Below are 17377 nucleotides of genomic sequence, written 5' to 3' on the forward strand. Positions count from 1 at the left end.
AGTCGCAATTTATGACTTCATTTGCTATTACTTAAAGAGCCTGAAAAGAAGGATGGCAATCCGAACCCTCATTAAGTAAACAAATATTCTTGAGGTATACGTGCACTTTTTCACTTCAATTTGTACACAAATAAATTATTATTGCGCACATCGCAATTTCCGAGAGCAAATTATTCAAGTTTACACGCGCCTGACCTTTTCAGTGTTTATGCACAAAGGTCATGTTTGTTTGTTTTTGTACATTTTGTACTCCTTATGCACAAATAAGTTATGCGCACATTTTCATTTGCTGATGTTTTACGGCATCAATATATGACATTTTTTTTAATGTTTTTTTTTTATATTTGCACATTGTCCAAATTGACTCCGGATTATTCGTGAACCTCTACTTTCTTACTAAGTGGATATTGGAGCATTTGAATCCATCTCGAATGAACTTGCAAGGTGTCAACAAACGGGAGCAGGTCCAGACGTGTTGCAGATGCGCTCCCGAGCGACAAGACGTCCAAACGCGTCACACAACAACAAAGTCCGAATGTTTCCGACACTCGCGCGAACTCCTCCCCCTATTCCAAAGTGACTCACAAGTGTGTCTGATTACATGCATGTGTGCGCGCCATGCGAGCTGCTTGTTATGCAGGCTATCATTACATCCATATGGCCATCACGCTCGCACGCACGCACATGCGCGCACGCGCACCTTGTTCTTCTCAAAGGTTTTCCTTTGGCTCGTCAAAAGTCATTGGAGTGAAGACTGCGTGACACGTGTGCCATGCACGTGAAGAATAGATGTTCATCTTCTAAGGAGGTGGTGAAACATGGAAACCGCGACAACGACGACAGGTCACTTCACTTCACTTATCCACGGCCGCTCCGTTTGGAGCGTGCGCGTCGCTGCAACTGTAGCGTGCGGTCAGCGCGCTCGGCGACTCAAGTCACGTGACTTGACTCAAGGCGGACCGAAGTCGACTGACGCGCTGCAACGGAAGAACTGCAAATGTAGCGCGTTTTGAGTCTTTGCATACAATATATACTGTTCTTCATTACTTGCATCGAACCACAAAACCATGGTGCGATTGTCTAGGAAAGGGGTGGGCAAACTTTTTGGCTCAGTGGCCACTCGTTGACAGGCAGCCCAAGCCAGAACCAGATGCTTGCATAGCAAACAAAAAAAGGCATTGTAGAGTGTTATTGCTTACTATGATTTACTTTGAACGCGAACTGTGTCGTTTTGTTGATCACCTTTTTTTGCCAGTGCATCAAAGTCGGGTGTTAGTTTTGTTGTGGCAATTCTCAGAACACATCTGAGATATTCATCACTCAGCTGGGATCGGTCGCATGTTTTGTTGGTGTTCATCACGCTAAACGTCTGTTCTCACACACACACACACACACACACTTCTTCTGTGCCATCTTCCGGATTTGGGGAAATTTGTCTGCGCTTAATGGAGCATAAAACTCATCCAGTTTGAGAGCTGAACTCACGTTGGAGATCAAGCAGGTCCACGCGCAGCTCCCGTGGCGCTGTTCTTCCGGGTCTTGTGTGACTGAATCTCGGATGGCGGTTTGTCAGATGAAGGTGTTTGGACTTTAACCGCCGAGCCGTAGCCATCGGTTCCTGCGTCGATCGGCTGTCAGCATCATCAGCGTGCTCGGCTGATGTTATATTCCAAATTAGACATGCAGCCTTTGACCGGACTTCAGTGGAAAAATATGATTTAGTAGTCTATATTCTATATTAAACACTGTTGCCACAGTTACCTTGAGAAAGTAACTTAGTTACTTTACTGATGACGTGATTTCAAAAGTGACCAAGTTTAGAAAAAAGTAACTTTTGGCAGGAATATCACAAAAAAAAGCATTAGCTTAACTGTACCCATGACTTGGTCATGTACGGCACACAAGTTAAAGAACCAATAACTTAAATATTAGTGTTCAATCAGCAACTTAGTGCAGAATTGACATGACAACACCATACATACAGTAAGTACCTAAAGCACAATATTCTCAGAACACTTCTCGAAAGACTCTTTTGACTGATAGATGAATGCCGATTGTGGTCCATGAAGGCAACACACACACGCACACACGCGCACGCGCACCATTGCTCCCACCATCGTAATTTTGATGCAAAGAGCGAGAAAATGTGACAAGATTACGCAATTGTTTAACTAGCAAACTAGCTGTGGGTGATTGACGGCGGGGAGAAGCGCAGCGCGTCAAACCACCTCGCAGTCCGGACGACAATGGAGTTGAAGGTTCTCCCGTTTCATTGCGGATATTATTGAAGTATTGAAAGTCCTTCAGTGAGACGGTCTCTCACTCTGTATGACCGATTTATGACCGCGCACTTCGGTATGACCCACAATGCATGGCGCACTTAATACGCCAGTAAACCGTATTCTTTATGTGTCAATAAAAAAGTAACAACTATCAAATACACATTTTACAAAGGAAAATAACAAAAATAGTGTGGCGATAGTGAAATCGCGCATGACTTTGCACTTTGCATTGTAGACTCAACAATCACCTCCCAATCCCTTTCTTCCCCTTGAGAAAAGTCATACATTACTTTACTCGTTACCCAAAATGGTGCAAGTTGGGAGTAACACGTTACTGGCATCGCTGCTCAGCACTCACTTGACTTTTCTTTTCTTTTCTTTGCTTTGCTTTGCTCCACTCATGGTTGAAGAAGGCTTCAGAGCAGCAGCAGCAGCAGAGTCAAAAAAGACCAGCCAAAGTCGAGTCAATGTATCACTGCAACTACTGCGCTACCTGGTGGAACCACTCGGCATTACAGGACACGGTCAAATGAATGTAGTCATGATTTTGATATGATTCGGGCGATTCTGTCCCAATCTTTGGCGGGCCGGACTGACATGATCAATGTGGCCCGCGGGCCCTAGTTTGCCCCCCACCGGTCTAGGATGTGGAAACGGGCGACGAAGGCGAGAGCGCTGACTGCAGCCGTGCGTTTGGGCGAAAGAGCCGACGCCAGGGGTGTCCAACTCATTTTTGTCACGGGCCACATCGGAGCTACGACTGACTGTGAACCCATATAAAGGAACGATTACCTCCTATACAGTATATGGAACACATTGATGAAGAACCAGATTTGAAGCCTATAAAAACATGTTTTTCATCCATCCATCCATTTTCTGAGCCATCAAATGATGCGGTGGGCCGGATCTGGCCCCCGGGCCACCAGTTTGACACCCGTGCTCTACGCTCTCTCTCTCTCTCTCTCTCTCTCTCTCAGGTCCAGTCAGTTTCCGCCGCGTTGCGCTTCAGGACGTGGGACTTGCTTGGCGGAACTTCGGAAAGATTTTGACGTGGTATTCTTCTTTATCCGATACAGTTGACTTAAGTCTACATGGTACTGATTCGAAAAGGAAATCAATTGCAAACAACACATCCCCTCGCCTACGGGGGCTTCCATCTCTTTACGTCATTTTGTGCGCCCGAGAGAATCGGTCCTTCCTGGACTCGCGAGACGAAAGGGATGTCCCAATTGACGTGGCTCGGCGCTTTGCATTTGAGTAAGCGTGGTCCGTTTGAAATGGATCAGGAGGAACTTCGACCGTGTCAGGCCGCCAGCGTCAAAGATGCGCGTGCACCTTCTTTCGCGCCGATTCAACTGCCTTTCAACTGCGCCGTGCGCGGACGGCTCGGGCAGTTAGCCGGCTAGCTCGGCCACTCGTCGCTAACACCGGTCAACATGCGAGTTCCTCCCACCTCTGGCCGCTCACGTGAGCCGTTCCGTTCTGCGAGGCGCCGACGCGAACCGAGGCCAACTCCGACAATGACTTCTTCACCTTCGCTTCTTTTCACGCCTCCTCTTCCTCTTTATCCCCCCGCCCTCGGGAGCCTTTGAAGCTAAGTGTGGCGGTCCATTAAGTCGACTAAGCAGCCCCCCCCCCCCCGCCCCCCCGGGAGCATGCGCGCCTGCCGTTACATCATGTCAGCGCAACATCAAGGCGCGGGGGCGCAGCGGGTTTGGGGGGGGGCGTGAGCGCTCAGCGACGAAGAAGATCTGAGGTTGCTTGAACCCGCTGCTCTGGCTTTGACCTCGGCTATCAAAGCAGCCACGCGTGTGCGCGCGTTGCGTAAAGCGCATGAATTATGCTCATCGCCGCGCACTCGCTTTAGCGTGCCAAGCGGGACTTCCGGTTCTTCCTTCAGCTCCGACGTGAACCTTGACCTCCTCCTCTGACATTTTCCCATGCAACGGCGTCCTAACGCTGCGCTTCTCAACTGCCGTCACCCCCGCTTCCGATTGACAAGGCAGTGTTCAAAAATAGCCTTTGAAAATGTGTACAGAGTTCCCCGCTAGATCGCGGTTCACAGTTCGCGATACCGCAGATTTCTAAGAGATCGCTTTTGAGTCAAGTCAGAATTTAGAATCGCATACCTTCGGTGTAGTACCACTTTGTGCCACAAGATGCCAGGCAGCACTGAGCTCTATTGGAAGATGTGAAGAAGACGCAAAGAAGGGCTCCTACTATGAGCTCCACTGTGTGTGTCGCTGCTCAGTTGTTTAAAGGTTACAATTATCGTGCCATCTACGCAAGCCCGTCGATGCTGTTTCACTTTATACGCAAGCATTAAGCTAGCACTTCCATTAGACGAAATATGGTTTGATTGAACATTTTGGTGTTTCGACATACAATATTGCATTTTCCATTGTGCCTGGCGACCACTCCAGGGTGTACCCGGCCTTTGGCCCAAGCTCAGCCGGGATGGGCTCCAGCTCACCCGCCAAGTGCTAAAGCAAATGGATGGATGACCGTCTTTTGCGTCATGTCTCAGTTTTCCACTAAACTTCCACTCAGAGTGACAAATAAGCAGCTTGAAGCAAACACGCCTTGCCTCTTATTTGGAGAACTGTGCAAGCGAGTGTGTGAGAAGCACAGAATACTTTAGAAACTGCCTTGTAATCATGTTTAAAGCATGTGGGAGTGGTAAAACGACAAATGTTTTTTCTTTTAAATGAACTCCACTTCAAAATATCGTATATTTTTTGGGAACAATTTGTCGGCGATCCACCGAGAACGCGCCCGCCACAGACTTTAAGGTCCCGATCCACCAGTTGCGAATGCCTGTTCCGATGCGCTCTCTCCTTCGCAAGTCAACGAACGCAGGCCCCGTCAGGAAGATCCTTAACGGTTCCCGAAACAAAACAAGCTGACAAGTTGTTGCAGACGTGTGGTAAAAAAAAAAAAAGAAAAATGGCCACTCGCGTCCATGCGGGCTCGGCCTGCATCACGACATCTGAGCGAGCGCGTTTGAAAGCTCGAGACTCCTCCGACTCCGAGTGTAATTCTTCAGCGTGCGACAGAGTGAGAGGCTGATGCGGCGTCCCTTGAATGAATTCGTATTTCAGCGTCATCAGCTTTCTTTGAAGCTTCATAATCCCAAGCTATTAGCCCTGAGCACATGAGGTTGGATAGACGAGCTCACGAGCCTGCTATCCAATCAGAATCACGAGCGTCTTTATTGGCCGAGCATGTGAAAACACGCGAGAAATTTGTCTCGCTCTTCCGCTCCAGCAAAAAAGACACCGCAGTGTTCCCCCGCTAGAAAGGAGCCACCGAGCGGCGAGCGCGCCATCCTGCTGAACAGCCGTGACACGCGGACAAAAGCCGGGAAAGAGATGACGTTGGCGCGCTGCGGCTGCTGCTTCCCCCTCCACAAACTTGAAATGGTTGACCCTGACTCGGGATCCATCGCCGGTAGAACCGGGGCTGGGCTACACCTCTCTCGGTGCTAGCTCGCTAGCTAGCTGGTGGGCGCAGCGGGCTCGTCTCCCATCAGCTGCCACGCTCTCGAGGATCCTGCTCAGCTTTTTTCCATCCATCCCGCCGCACTCCGCGTCCACCTCCAGCTTTGGTTTATTGTTATCGGTTTTGTCTCAAGCGTCTTTATTACGATCTTTTATTGCCATCGGAACAGGGACGGCGGCTGAGCGTCGCCTGCGACCTGGCGCGGGATCGCCGCCGCCAACAACAACAACAACAACAACCGTTTGCAGAGTGCGGACGCTTTGATGGCGGCGCTGATGGCGTCATCAAACCGGGCGTCACGTGACGATGCCACCTTGCGACATTGTTGGTATTCGGCTTAACGAGCAGCGGATGAGTCAAAAATAGAGAGTCCGCTTTGTCTGGCGCTCTTTGTATTTCGGTATTTGAGCTCGTTAGCAGCTTCCAGTTACATAAAACACCTTTCAAACCTCCAAAAATAACACGTGAAATACAAACAGCCCGAGCGCTTTTGTTTGCCACTCAGCCGTCCCGATGCCCGGCCGTCTGTTTACGGTGTCAGCCTTTAATTGGAGCCTCCTCCCTCCTCCGCCGTCTCCATGGGAAAGTATGCAGACACATTTTCATTTCATTATGTGCATTCCTGCAGCGCGGCGCTCTGAATGGGAGGCCGAAGGTTCGATTCCCCAGCCGCCAGAAGTTTCAACGGCTCGGAATGATGTTCGCGCTCGTTGGTCGGGACGCCTGCTCGCTTCCCGATGAACTCAAACGGGAACTGAAGCTCTTTCCGGATCTGGAAGCGTCTCCTTCCGGTTGCCGGGTTGCAGAACAAGCAGGTCGACTTGATTTTGTGAGCATGCAGGTCAACACGAACTCGCTCTTCAGCTTTTGCTTGGCCTGGCACGCCGAGTGTGTTTGTGTGACCTGAAACCCAAGTTCCACGGGAGGATGTTTTCCCCTCACAGAAAAATGTCTCATTCAAGCACTTTTTGACAAAAAACCAAATTTGTCACGCCGCCTCTGTGCGTCAGCAGGGCCTGAAGTTTGCTCCTTGCGGGCTTCCACCCCCGCCCGACAGAAGCGCAAGAAAGCTTCTTCCCGGTGGGGTTCTCGGACAACCTGAAGCCACGCTCATGTCGTTAGCACGTTAGCAGCAACATGCTGGAGGATTTGGTTTTTTGATCTGTGCGCTTAGAGTTCAGTGGTAGGAAGTAACGCAGTAGAAATACTTTGTTACTGCACCTTAAAAGTACATTGTTCAGGTAGCTGTACTGTACTTCTTTGTTTTCCTGACCGCTTTTTACTTTTTAATCCTGACATTTGAAAACAGATACCTGCATGTTTTCCTCCCTACTTTGTAAGAATAGGCTCGTCGCCGTTTTCAACCTGAATGAATGACGACAGCTTTAAAAAGCGCGGCTGACCTCTTGATTGAGGTCTTACAAGGCAGAAAAACCAGGACAGTAGCGCCGGGATCGTGAACCGGGGAGCCGCAACAGATTCGGAGAAGCGAGATCACCACCCGTGGAGAGAACTGTTCGATGAGCGGTCGATGGCAAACGCATTGTTTCGTGCCGGCCACCAGCTTCTCGTGTTACAGACCCTGTAACGTGAATTCAGAGATTTGAATCTAATAATACACGTTTGAAGATCACTGCTGGAAACGTGTGCAAAGACACTGACAACTACTCTACGTAGTTATGTATGGTTGTAGCGAGCTATGCCTATTGCCGGAAAATGTCTTCCATTTAGAGCGCCTCGTTGTCGGCCACGAGTGCGCATGGCCGTAACGTAGAGAAGGAGGAAGAGCGAGGGGGGGGGGGGGGGGGGGGGGGGTGGAGGAAAGTCTGTCATAACAGCCAGCATGTGGACGGAGACTCGTTTTGAGAAATCCTAAATGTGATTTTGTTGTTGATGTTGTGCCAAATGTACTTTTGTCATCGATTACATTTGAGAGTCTCGATTCTTTTATATTTGACTGAAGTCAAGAAGGGTTGAATCAGAGTCGCATCTATACGTTGACTTGAGTACAGAGTGTGTCGCCGCCTCTGTCGGAGTTCGTTTGGGGCGGCCCGCGGACGATCCGTGGCGCCTCTCGAGCGTCCGCAAGGTGGTCGGCTTCTTTCGTCGGGTCCTCCTCCCGCTCCCGCCGCGATCGCCAAGCGCACTCGCTCGGCCGTCTCGCACGTGTCACCTAACTCGCGTGGCCTGCCGGTGACCCGGAGCCGCTTTGTGGATTCTGGCAGCCGAGCGTCGCCATGGCAACTGATGGGAGCGGGATCAGCCCCGTAAGCCTCTCATGTTTTCACTCGGATCCAAACGTGACGCTCGCCATCCAGCTGTGACAACACTTCTTCTTGGACCACAAGGCGTCACCCCCCCCCCCCCCCCCCCCCCCCCCCCTCCCCACCCCCTCGTAGTCCAGAACCGGCAAGATTCTTCTCCTCAACTTCAAGTTCAGTTCCTTCAACTTAAAAGTCTAGCGGTGGCGTCTTCTGTTATGCCCAATGTATTGTTGTTTCGAAATGCAAATTTGACACGGCTACAGTGATACCTTGACTGATGAGTTGAATTCAGTCCGTGTTTTCATTTTGTATTTGGGTGGTTAGCAGGTGTCCCGTCCCGTTCAATAAGCGACAAATATTTCTTTGACGGTCGCACAGTACGCAACGCTCTCGGCATTCCGACTGTACACGTCGTCACACGACAATCCCGATAAACGCGTGATGTTGTTGATCGCAAACGCAAACAATGTTCACAAGAATGTCGGCGGCTAGCGAGCTAAACTGGCTTGAAAGGCTTCAACGCGCACCCAAGTGAGTCACGCGCACACGCATCCCTATAAAGTTTGCCGTGCGCTCGTATTGGTACAATCGATGAACTGTTAAAACAATTTGAAATCGATGTATTTTCCACCGGAAAGCTAACTTGCCGAGCACAGACGGATGTAATTTGATCGTAGGAATATAAATCGATATCTCGATGAAGTGGATGAATCGTTACAGCGCCGCTAACTGCCGTGACATCATCAGCGTGTCGCAAGGCCACCTTACTCTCCAACTCAAATGTACGAATATTGTCGCTTTCGAGTGCGAGAGCCGGGTTTGCTCTTTCTGCTCCGCATACGTGACCTGTGACCCCGGCGGCACATCGAGAAGAAGAGGCGAAGATAAACCCTTTCCTAAAATAAGTCCTGCGTGACACGGACGTTCCTGACGCAGTGCACGCTCATGAGCGCGTCAGTGTCAATGTTCTCCAAGGAGCTAATTGAGGTACGAGTGTCTTTAGAAAGAAACCGGCTGCCTCCAATTAGTGTGAAAACAGAACAGGTCGTTCAGCCGTCAGCGAAGAGCGCCAACGAGCCAAAAAACGACACCGAGATGATTTGCTCCTTCTCACGAAACGCTGAGTGCTGACAGGTGAACAAACACAGATTCAGCGCACTCACCGTACATCAGACAATAAAGCACAAAAAGCTCAAGATGATGAAGGAGAGGAGAGAACCTTCTACAATGATCCGGAGTGTGAGGAGAAACGGGAGTGGGAAAGCGACCGCTGGGCCATATATGCTAACTCTTGGGGAGTTAGCATATAGGTTAGGGTTTTGGAGGGAAATTTCAGGATGAACCTAAAATGCCCTAATCAGGTAATCAATCGTTACAGAAGAAACAATTGCCCCCAAAAATGAAAGACTGTCAAAATGATGAGTCAGTTTGGAACGGCCACTTCAACACACCGAGAATGGTGAACAACGGATGGATGCATTTTTGGGGGTCGCCTTTGATTTGACATCTATAGCCTCCAGAAAATCAACGCCGTGTCGTACACATCCTGTACGTATCCGCCGGACCCTTTCATTGCGTCTGCTATGCCCTTCTCCGATCTGCTGACAAGTTCCGAGTCCGATACGGGGGGCTCTCCGAGTCGATCGTCAAAGTGAGCTCCCTCGCGGCGAGATGCTGTACGGTGGACTTCGACGGTTCCCCGAGATGTCCGCTAAGAAACGTCCGTCGGGAACGAGGGAAAGATCCCCAACGCAGCGACCGCGGTCGGGATCGTTCCCTAATCACGATATTCTTTTCAGACAGTCACCTGTTGCGAATTTGGCCATTCAGCTGTGCAAAAAGCACCAAAAAGGTCAAATGAAGTTCACCTGCATTTAAGGTTCATCTTGAAAAGCCCGATACCGCCAACTTTTTGTGATTTGATTCAGTCCGTAGGCGACGTCGTCGTCGCCCGATGAAGACGTCGAGGACGTTACGGAATGTTGAGCGCCGAGATTCCGTCCGCCTTCTTTTTGGCTCGGTGGCCACGTTCCGCGTGCGCTCGCACAAGTCGTCCGGAAGCTCCGACGTGACGGTTTGACCTCTGATGAAGACGTGAGCGGAGGAGTCGGCGTGAGGTCCCCGCGACCCAGGAGCTCGCTGGACGCCAGCGCGGCAACATTTTACTGCAACTTCGCTTTATTTGACAGTTTCCAGACCGTAATAAAGTTTATTTATAGCGGCCGTGTCCCAGCAAAGAGGAGCGAAAGACTGTATTTCAAATACGAGACGGCGCAAAGGTACGCACGCTGGCGCCCGTCACACGTTCGACGGCCAAAAAAAGGCACGAGGAGCCCCGCCGGCCCTTGAGCGAGGCGGTCGCACTCTTGCGGAGGGGTCGGCGGAGCGTGCCGAGGGTCGCCGAGGACGAGCGCGGACGCACGTTTGCTTTTTTAGCTGCGCGGAGAACGCAGCTGATTTACGTCCAGTGTCCACCTCGGAGTTGTTTAGCTTTCAGCCGGGATAAATCACACGCGCCTCCAGCGGTCAGGATATTAAAGCCATATTTAGCTGCATATTTGAGATGACAGCTACTGGATGGAGGACTCGCGCTCGTAAAAAGGGAGACGACAAGCCGAGAAGGACAACGCGGACCTAAAAATTTGGGCGACTTCTTCGTCTGAACTTTTGTGGCGAGAGCAAAGCGAGCCTGCGCATCAGCCGGCTGTTAATAAAGTCGCCGCGGCGAGGTTCACGGGCGCCGCGGGACTTCCAGCGACCGACGGAAATCTACACGAGGCCGCAAAGCTGAAGAAATGGAAAAAGAAAATGTCCGACGCTGAAAGGCGGATGACAGCGAAGCGCAGGAAGCTGCGAGCGAGAACTGCGCTGCCAACGCTGACGCCAGACCAGGACGCTCGCCAAATGACTTCCAGACTTTTCTTTGGGGCGGCCACGTCCCCCCCGACTGCAAGAAGCCCCTACGCCGCCAAAACACACCACACACGCACACACGGCAGAGTACAAGTCTATTTGGAGGAGTCAAAAAGATGAAATGAGAAGGAGCAAAGAACACCAGCGATTGTTGTTGGTTTTTTGTGCACCGTTCAATCAGCAAAGAAGATGACCAAAAGTCCTCCTCTGCTCCCCCCCCCCCCCATCTCCAACTCGTATTTTGGAGCGGATGATAATTTGGTCGAGCGGCATATTCAACACGGTCTAATAATATCGGGAGGTTTCATGGCCCGCTGCGATCTCTGGCATAAGCGCGCATGTGCAACCTGGAAAAACACTCGTTTTGCGATAAACTCAGGCACAACGCTCATTGAAGATCCTTTTTTTCTGTGAAATCAGATGTGCTTGGTTGCAAAAGAAACAATATTGACCCGTTTGAAAATCCACCGCATTGTCTGTCAGAAGGGTAAGAAAATCCGCGCACCGCTCCGCAATCCGAATCCTCTTGATTTGCCAAGTATGTCCCAAAAACACACGAGGAATTTGTCTCCGGTAATTGGAGCCGCTCGAGTACGACAACAGAGAACGCTTTGGAGACACGAAGACGTTGACAAAAACAGTCACTGGTAATGCCGGTACATTTTTTGAAAAAGTTTTTGGACAAATTGTGCAAAAAGCACTTAGAGCAGCTCAGGAGTGACTTTTAACTATTTACGATGCAGCGCCGCGCCGTACAACTGTATAATATCCCAACAGTACAACACTACTGATCAGATCATAACGGTGTTCATGATGTCAGAGGTGGCCCGGAATTAGGCGGATGCGGCCGCCTCCAAATTTCATACGCAGAAGTTTTGCCGCATCAGCTGTGCACAAGTTGGCCGTGACATGTTTACTTTCAGGCCGCCAGTTTCCAACTTTCAACACTCGCCAGTCAAGCATTCGTTGTCTCCCGCACCTGATCGACACTTCGACTATGAGACATCGCACGCACGATTCATCGCGGCTGCGAAGCCTGTGAGACACAACTCGGGGCACGGGTCCGCTCGGAGGGAAAACAAATACAAAGTGAGATGGAGAAAACAAGTTGGTACTTTCATGATTCTACAGGCAGATGAGCTGCTCGGAGAAACACGCGCACACACACACGCACACACTGAATCATAGCCTTGATATGGCAGCGCCATGCCAGGTGGCAGCGGGAGCTGTTCTCCACAAAACATTCAAGTCGAACTTGTCGCAAGTCTCGGAACATTCAGGAACATTCCGCAGACGCTCACATGCTGGTGACTAACATGCTAACATTAGCATGTTGTTTTCACACTACACGGTTTGCTTTAACCCTTCCGCTTTAACACGACACACACGCATAAACATGGCTGTTCACACGCACACGCGCACTCACACACCATATGTCCTGTTGCTTTGTTCTGCACACACGCACACACAAGATGAGTTTGTGCAGCGCAAGAAGTGACTCATGTGGTTTTACTCCATAAGAAGGAACACGCACGCACGCACACACTTGCCTGCGGGTCAGCGAAGACCTGACGGATGCTGTTGATCGGTCCGACGGGAACACCTGAGCCTTCAAAGCGTCTCAGCCAATCGGCCGTCGTCTCTTGCAGAAACCTGCCAAACGGCGAGCAGTGTGAAAGGTCTGCGAGGACAAAGTTCGGCGCACTCCAACGCGGCGTTTCCCAACCTTCATTGAGTCCATTTGACATTCGAAAAGTCTCACAGCACACCGCCAAACGGAAATGTCACAAAAAGCAGGATTTTCTCTCAATTTCCTCACAAATGCACTAAGGCCGCGTTAACCGATTTGCAAATCACAAAAAAATGGACCGATTTGTTTGGCCAGTTTTCTTTTCACGTCTTGAAACAAAGATAATGACAACAAACATTCACAAGGAAAAAAAATGATTTCTTTTTTTGCCAATCTTTCTCTCTGTTGTCAAGTTAAAGAAAGACTAAAGGACAAAGTTTTGTAAAACAGTCAAATGTGCAGCCTGTCATCTTATATTTTTGAAATTATTCGGTTATCGGAATTTGTTTTCTGGCAAATATCGGAATGGGCATCAGGCTCAAGAAAATCCACATTGCTGTCGCAATGGGCCCTATTTTCGGGACTGGCGTAAATCCCGCAAACCGTGCGCCAGAGGCGGGTCAGATCGATGTCGGTAACTTTGCAGACGAGGGCAAGCCGACGGCTCTGCGGGCGGGCCACGCCACTATGGGTGCGTTCACAGCCGACTTTCTTCGCCACCGATCCGGCCGGCTCCTCTCGTTCCCTTTAAACGGGGCGCAACCGACCGCCGGAGACAAGGATTTTCCGCGAGGAAGAGGACGATTCGTAACCGCCGGCGACTTAAATACGTCCGTGGCGCTCGCTATCCGAGTACCGTCGTCGCGAGCAAATTCAACAAAACGGCGTGAGACTCGGCGTGTTCTGGGCATTACATCGCTGTATCGATTTATACTCCCACAATCCAACGGCATCGACCCGCGCTCGCCAAGTTATGCATCGCTTCTTTCAATCGTTTACAAAGGTAATCGATTGAGATCGCCGTGGTTGGGAAACAGCGCTCTACCGGTCGCTCGAGCGCCGACTCCGACACGGGCCCCCCGTGCGTGCGTGCGTGCGTGCGTGCGTACCTCTGCCCCAGCGCGTGCACCAGCTGTCGACGGTTTTGGACTCGGAGCTTGTTGGTCGAGTAGCGAGGCTGCCGGCCGAGTTCCGGAAGCCGCAAAACCTGAAAGACGCAAACCGTCACGAGCGCGATCGCCACGACGACCGTCAGGAGCGCACACCGCGCAGACGTGTCGACGTACCCGACACATTCGGGCGAACTGCCGGTCGTTCACTGCCGCTACCACCACTTGGCCGTCTTTGGTTTGGAAGCCCTGACGCGCAGAAACACACGGAACAATCTAGAACACTGGTTGCCAAACGTTTGACACCGAGTAGCACCATAATGACCCACATTCAAACACAGTAGCTTAGTGTTCAGCCAAAAACAAGATTATTACTGAAAAGTACAGTTTTTGCACTGCGCCTAAATACAGCAACTTAATTCAATGAGTCAGTTGTGTTGCATGAAATCAATGTGCACAAACTAGCAGTTGTGTAAACTTTTTCTGTGAAGAAAGAGACCTGGCCCGAACGGCCGAAAGCCACGCGCTATCGACACCCCCTCAAAGACCCTTTAGGGCCTGACCGATTCGTTGCTCGGCTGATTTCAATTCCATATCAGCAGATTTTCTTTGACCCATTAAGACATTCCAACCGATTTTTTGCCAATAAGTGGCCGATTAATTAGTTATCCGAATTGTATTGTGCTACATATCAAAACCATCGTGCTATCGGCCTCAAAACATCCATGTCGGTCGGGTTAACACAGCCTGGCAGAATTTGGGAAATCTGATGACTGAACAGAGGCCATCTCCTTTTTTGTTGTCCTTTCATTTCAATGCCACTCCAAATGAAATGGATCCTTTTCTGCGAGCGGTCCGGTGAAGACAGCGGAGGTCACGTGAGGTCACCTGGTAGGGCACGATGCTTTCGTGGGCCGTCCCCCAGCGCCTGGCCTCCTTGCCGCCGTTCAAGAAGTTGGCGGCGACGTGGCTGAGACACGACACCTGCGGCTCACAAGCACAACCGGGCATCGGGGCTGAGCCAATCACGGTGAAGGATGAATTCCCGACTCCCGAAGCACATCGAATGTTCCGCCTGTAATTAAAAATTGATTCTTCTTCGAAGATTTAAGGGACCAAAAAATAAGCGGCTTTATTCATTATGTAGTTTGGAAATTATTCGGCCGATTCATCGGTTATGGGAATTTTTTTTCCGGCAAATATCGTAATCAAGCAAAGTAAGACGCTAAAGCCGACGCCGCGTTACGTCAAGCGCCCCTCGGTACCGCTATACGTTTCGACAATGCGATATGGCTAAGAGGTCGTAGCGGGGAAAGGTTACAGTGCATTTCAGGTTCATTCTGAAATTTCACCCCGAAACCTGTGACTTTTTGCCCTCGCCCACCTCCGAGCGAAGTTTGCCTAAGAAAGGTTAAATAGAGGACAGGGAGCGAGCGGAGGACTCGTCGTGCGGAAAGCGGAGGTGATCCGGCCCGCGATGAACTCACGACGGCAGACGGCGCGGGAGCCGAGGCGCTCGTCACGAGGATGAGGATGTCGACACAAACGGTCTGGTTTGCGTTTGCGCCGGCTTGCGTTTCAAGTGTGCGCTCGCGTGAAAGCAGAAGAACGAGAAGAGGAGGAAGAGGCCCGCGGCGTGCGAGCGCCACGCCACATGTGAGGAAAACCGCCGCTTTGAGTCACCAGCACAGACGCGCCGCAGCCCGGCGCGGAGTCTTTGCTGTGGGCAAAGCATGACGACGGCGGAGCTCAACCCTGCCGCGCTCTGACCCCGGCTCATCAGCGGGAGCACGAAGGGAACATTTAAAGCTTCGACTCGGACGCGAGCGCATCCCTCCTTCCGTTTTCTAGGGTGGCGCTCGCCGTGTCGTCGTCGCTGGATTCCATCCCAGCTGAATTGGAACAAATCCACAAAAAATGGACCTGTCGTCAGCCAATCACGAGCCCCTTTCAGACGACGAAGAGCGGTCCTGTCCCGACAAAATGCGTATTTGTTGTTGTAAAGACTAACTTTTCCATCCATCCATTTTCTTGTCCTCACGCGGGCGGCGGGCGTGCTAGCGCCGATCCCCGCCGACTCCGGGCGAGTGGCAGGGTACACCCTGAACCCGTCGCCAGCCAATCGCAGTGCACATATAGACGAATAACCATTGGCACTCACATTCACACCTACGGGCAATTGAGAGTCTCCAATTAACCCAGCACGCATGTTTTGGGGATGTGGGAGGAAACCGGAGTACCCGGAGAAAAGCCACGCGGGCACGGGGAGAATACGCAAACTCCACACAGGCGAGGGCGGATTTGAACCCGCAACCTCACAAGTGTGAGGCAGATGTGCTAAGCGGTCACACCGTGATGCCCTCCAACTTTTTTCTTGAAAAATATTTCACTTCATGTCATGTTGTTTTTGGAATACAAACTTTTTAATTCCTATTGAGGTAGTTGTACTAAACTGACGTTCAGATTATGAGCGCGTTCTTGGAACAATCTCTCTGTGTCCCCTGATTTATAGCCCGCCAGCAAAAATCTGTGAGTAACTGATGTACCCCCAAAACGGTTTATAATTGCCTATCCAACCCACAAGATGGCAGCAGAGCACGATCCAGCTTTGGCATGAGTTTGTGAAGCTCAAACCCTAACCTCGACCCTAACATGCATGTTTTTAGAGAGTGTGAGGAAAACCCCGTGCGAGCGTGCGGAAAACGTGCAAAAGTCACACAAAAAGGTCACACCCCATATTTGAACTCCAACCTTTGGACTGCGAGACAGATGTGAAAACCACTCTTACACCGTGCTGCCGGCGTGGGATATAAAACACTCTTTTAAAAGCTACACTGTCGCACAAAGTGCACGCCCCGACATCACAAATCAAAACGCACTCCGGGAGGCGCCGCGGTCCGCAAAACTAACGATAAGCCACGATTTGTTTTGATGTGCGGAAAATATTGATTTGTGTGTTTAGACTCTCCAAAGCGCTGGTTTACACGCAGAGCACTCTTCGGGAATCATCCATCACGCACGCGCACGCACGCTACCTGAGAGGACAGCAGGTCACAGTCGACGTGCGCACCAGTCCCCGTGCGCCGGCGCTGCAGCAGGGCGGCCAAGACGGCGCCGTGGGCGTACAGGCCGGTCGCCAGGTCAGTCATGGCCACGCCGGGCCGGACCGGCTCGCCGTCCTGTCCGCACGAAAACTGCGTCACGGGACGTCTCGCGCGCGCGCGCACGCACGCACGCACGAACGCCTGTCTGACCTCTGGCCCGGTGATGTGCATCATCCCGGACACAGCTGAGGCAATGGAGTCGTACCCCGGGCTTTGATTTTGAGGCCCCGTTTGTCCGTAACCTGCGCACACACACACGCACGCACACACACACACACACAAAGGTCACGTGAGGTGGCCTAGCGTGGCGAACCAATCAGAGTGAGAGTTGTGACTTGAGGTGCCTGTCTGAATAGCTTTCAGTGCATTGTGGGTAATTGATGAAACTTGACGGCTATGTGCTAATAAACATGAGAAGTGGAGGGCCAGCCACTGACGCCATCTGGTGGCCAGTAGGAGCATGGCAACCAAGAGCTGCACATTTTGTTGCTAGATTTGGCCACTTTTCAGACCAGCCGCGCAACTTTTGGGATTTTCGGAATCTTTTGATCCTATTCTGGAGTGCAGATGATGAAATCCCTAAATTCCTTGCGAGGTTACTGTATGAAACTGTGTGGCTACTTGCTCACACAGT

At 51.0% G+C, this 17377-nt stretch overlaps 1 protein-coding gene across 19 annotated transcripts in view; it reads right to left on the bottom strand.

The window, feature by feature from the left end:
- sugct (succinyl-CoA:glutarate-CoA transferase) overlaps positions 1–17377 on the bottom strand; it is a 48815-nt gene that overhangs the window by 25684 nt on the left and 5754 nt on the right. For 14 of the 19 annotated variants that reach the window (XR_009785938.1, XR_009785937.1, XR_009785942.1 and 11 more), the window contains 6 exons: positions 16894–16985; positions 16675–16818; positions 14528–14623; positions 13817–13888; positions 13640–13737; positions 12511–12613 (listed from right to left, as the gene is read on the bottom strand). Coding sequence is in view for 9 of the 19 variants with exons in the window: in XM_061758461.1 (XP_061614445.1) it covers positions 12511–12613; positions 13640–13737; positions 13817–13888; positions 14528–14623; positions 16675–16818; positions 16894–16985 (605 nt within the window). In the remaining 10 variants the exon portion in view is untranslated. Of the gene's footprint in view, positions 1–1242; positions 1370–1485; positions 1699–12510; positions 12614–13639; positions 13738–13816; positions 13889–14527; positions 14624–16674; positions 16819–16893; positions 16986–17377 lie in introns of those variants that run through there. The other 5 variants (XR_009785939.1, XR_009785936.1, XR_009785941.1 and 2 more) reach the window with 4 other exon arrangements.

Source organism: Phyllopteryx taeniolatus, chromosome 20 (assembly GCF_024500385.1).
Source record: "Phyllopteryx taeniolatus isolate TA_2022b chromosome 20, UOR_Ptae_1.2, whole genome shotgun sequence".
Taxonomy (NCBI): domain Eukaryota; kingdom Metazoa; phylum Chordata; class Actinopteri; order Syngnathiformes; family Syngnathidae; genus Phyllopteryx; species Phyllopteryx taeniolatus.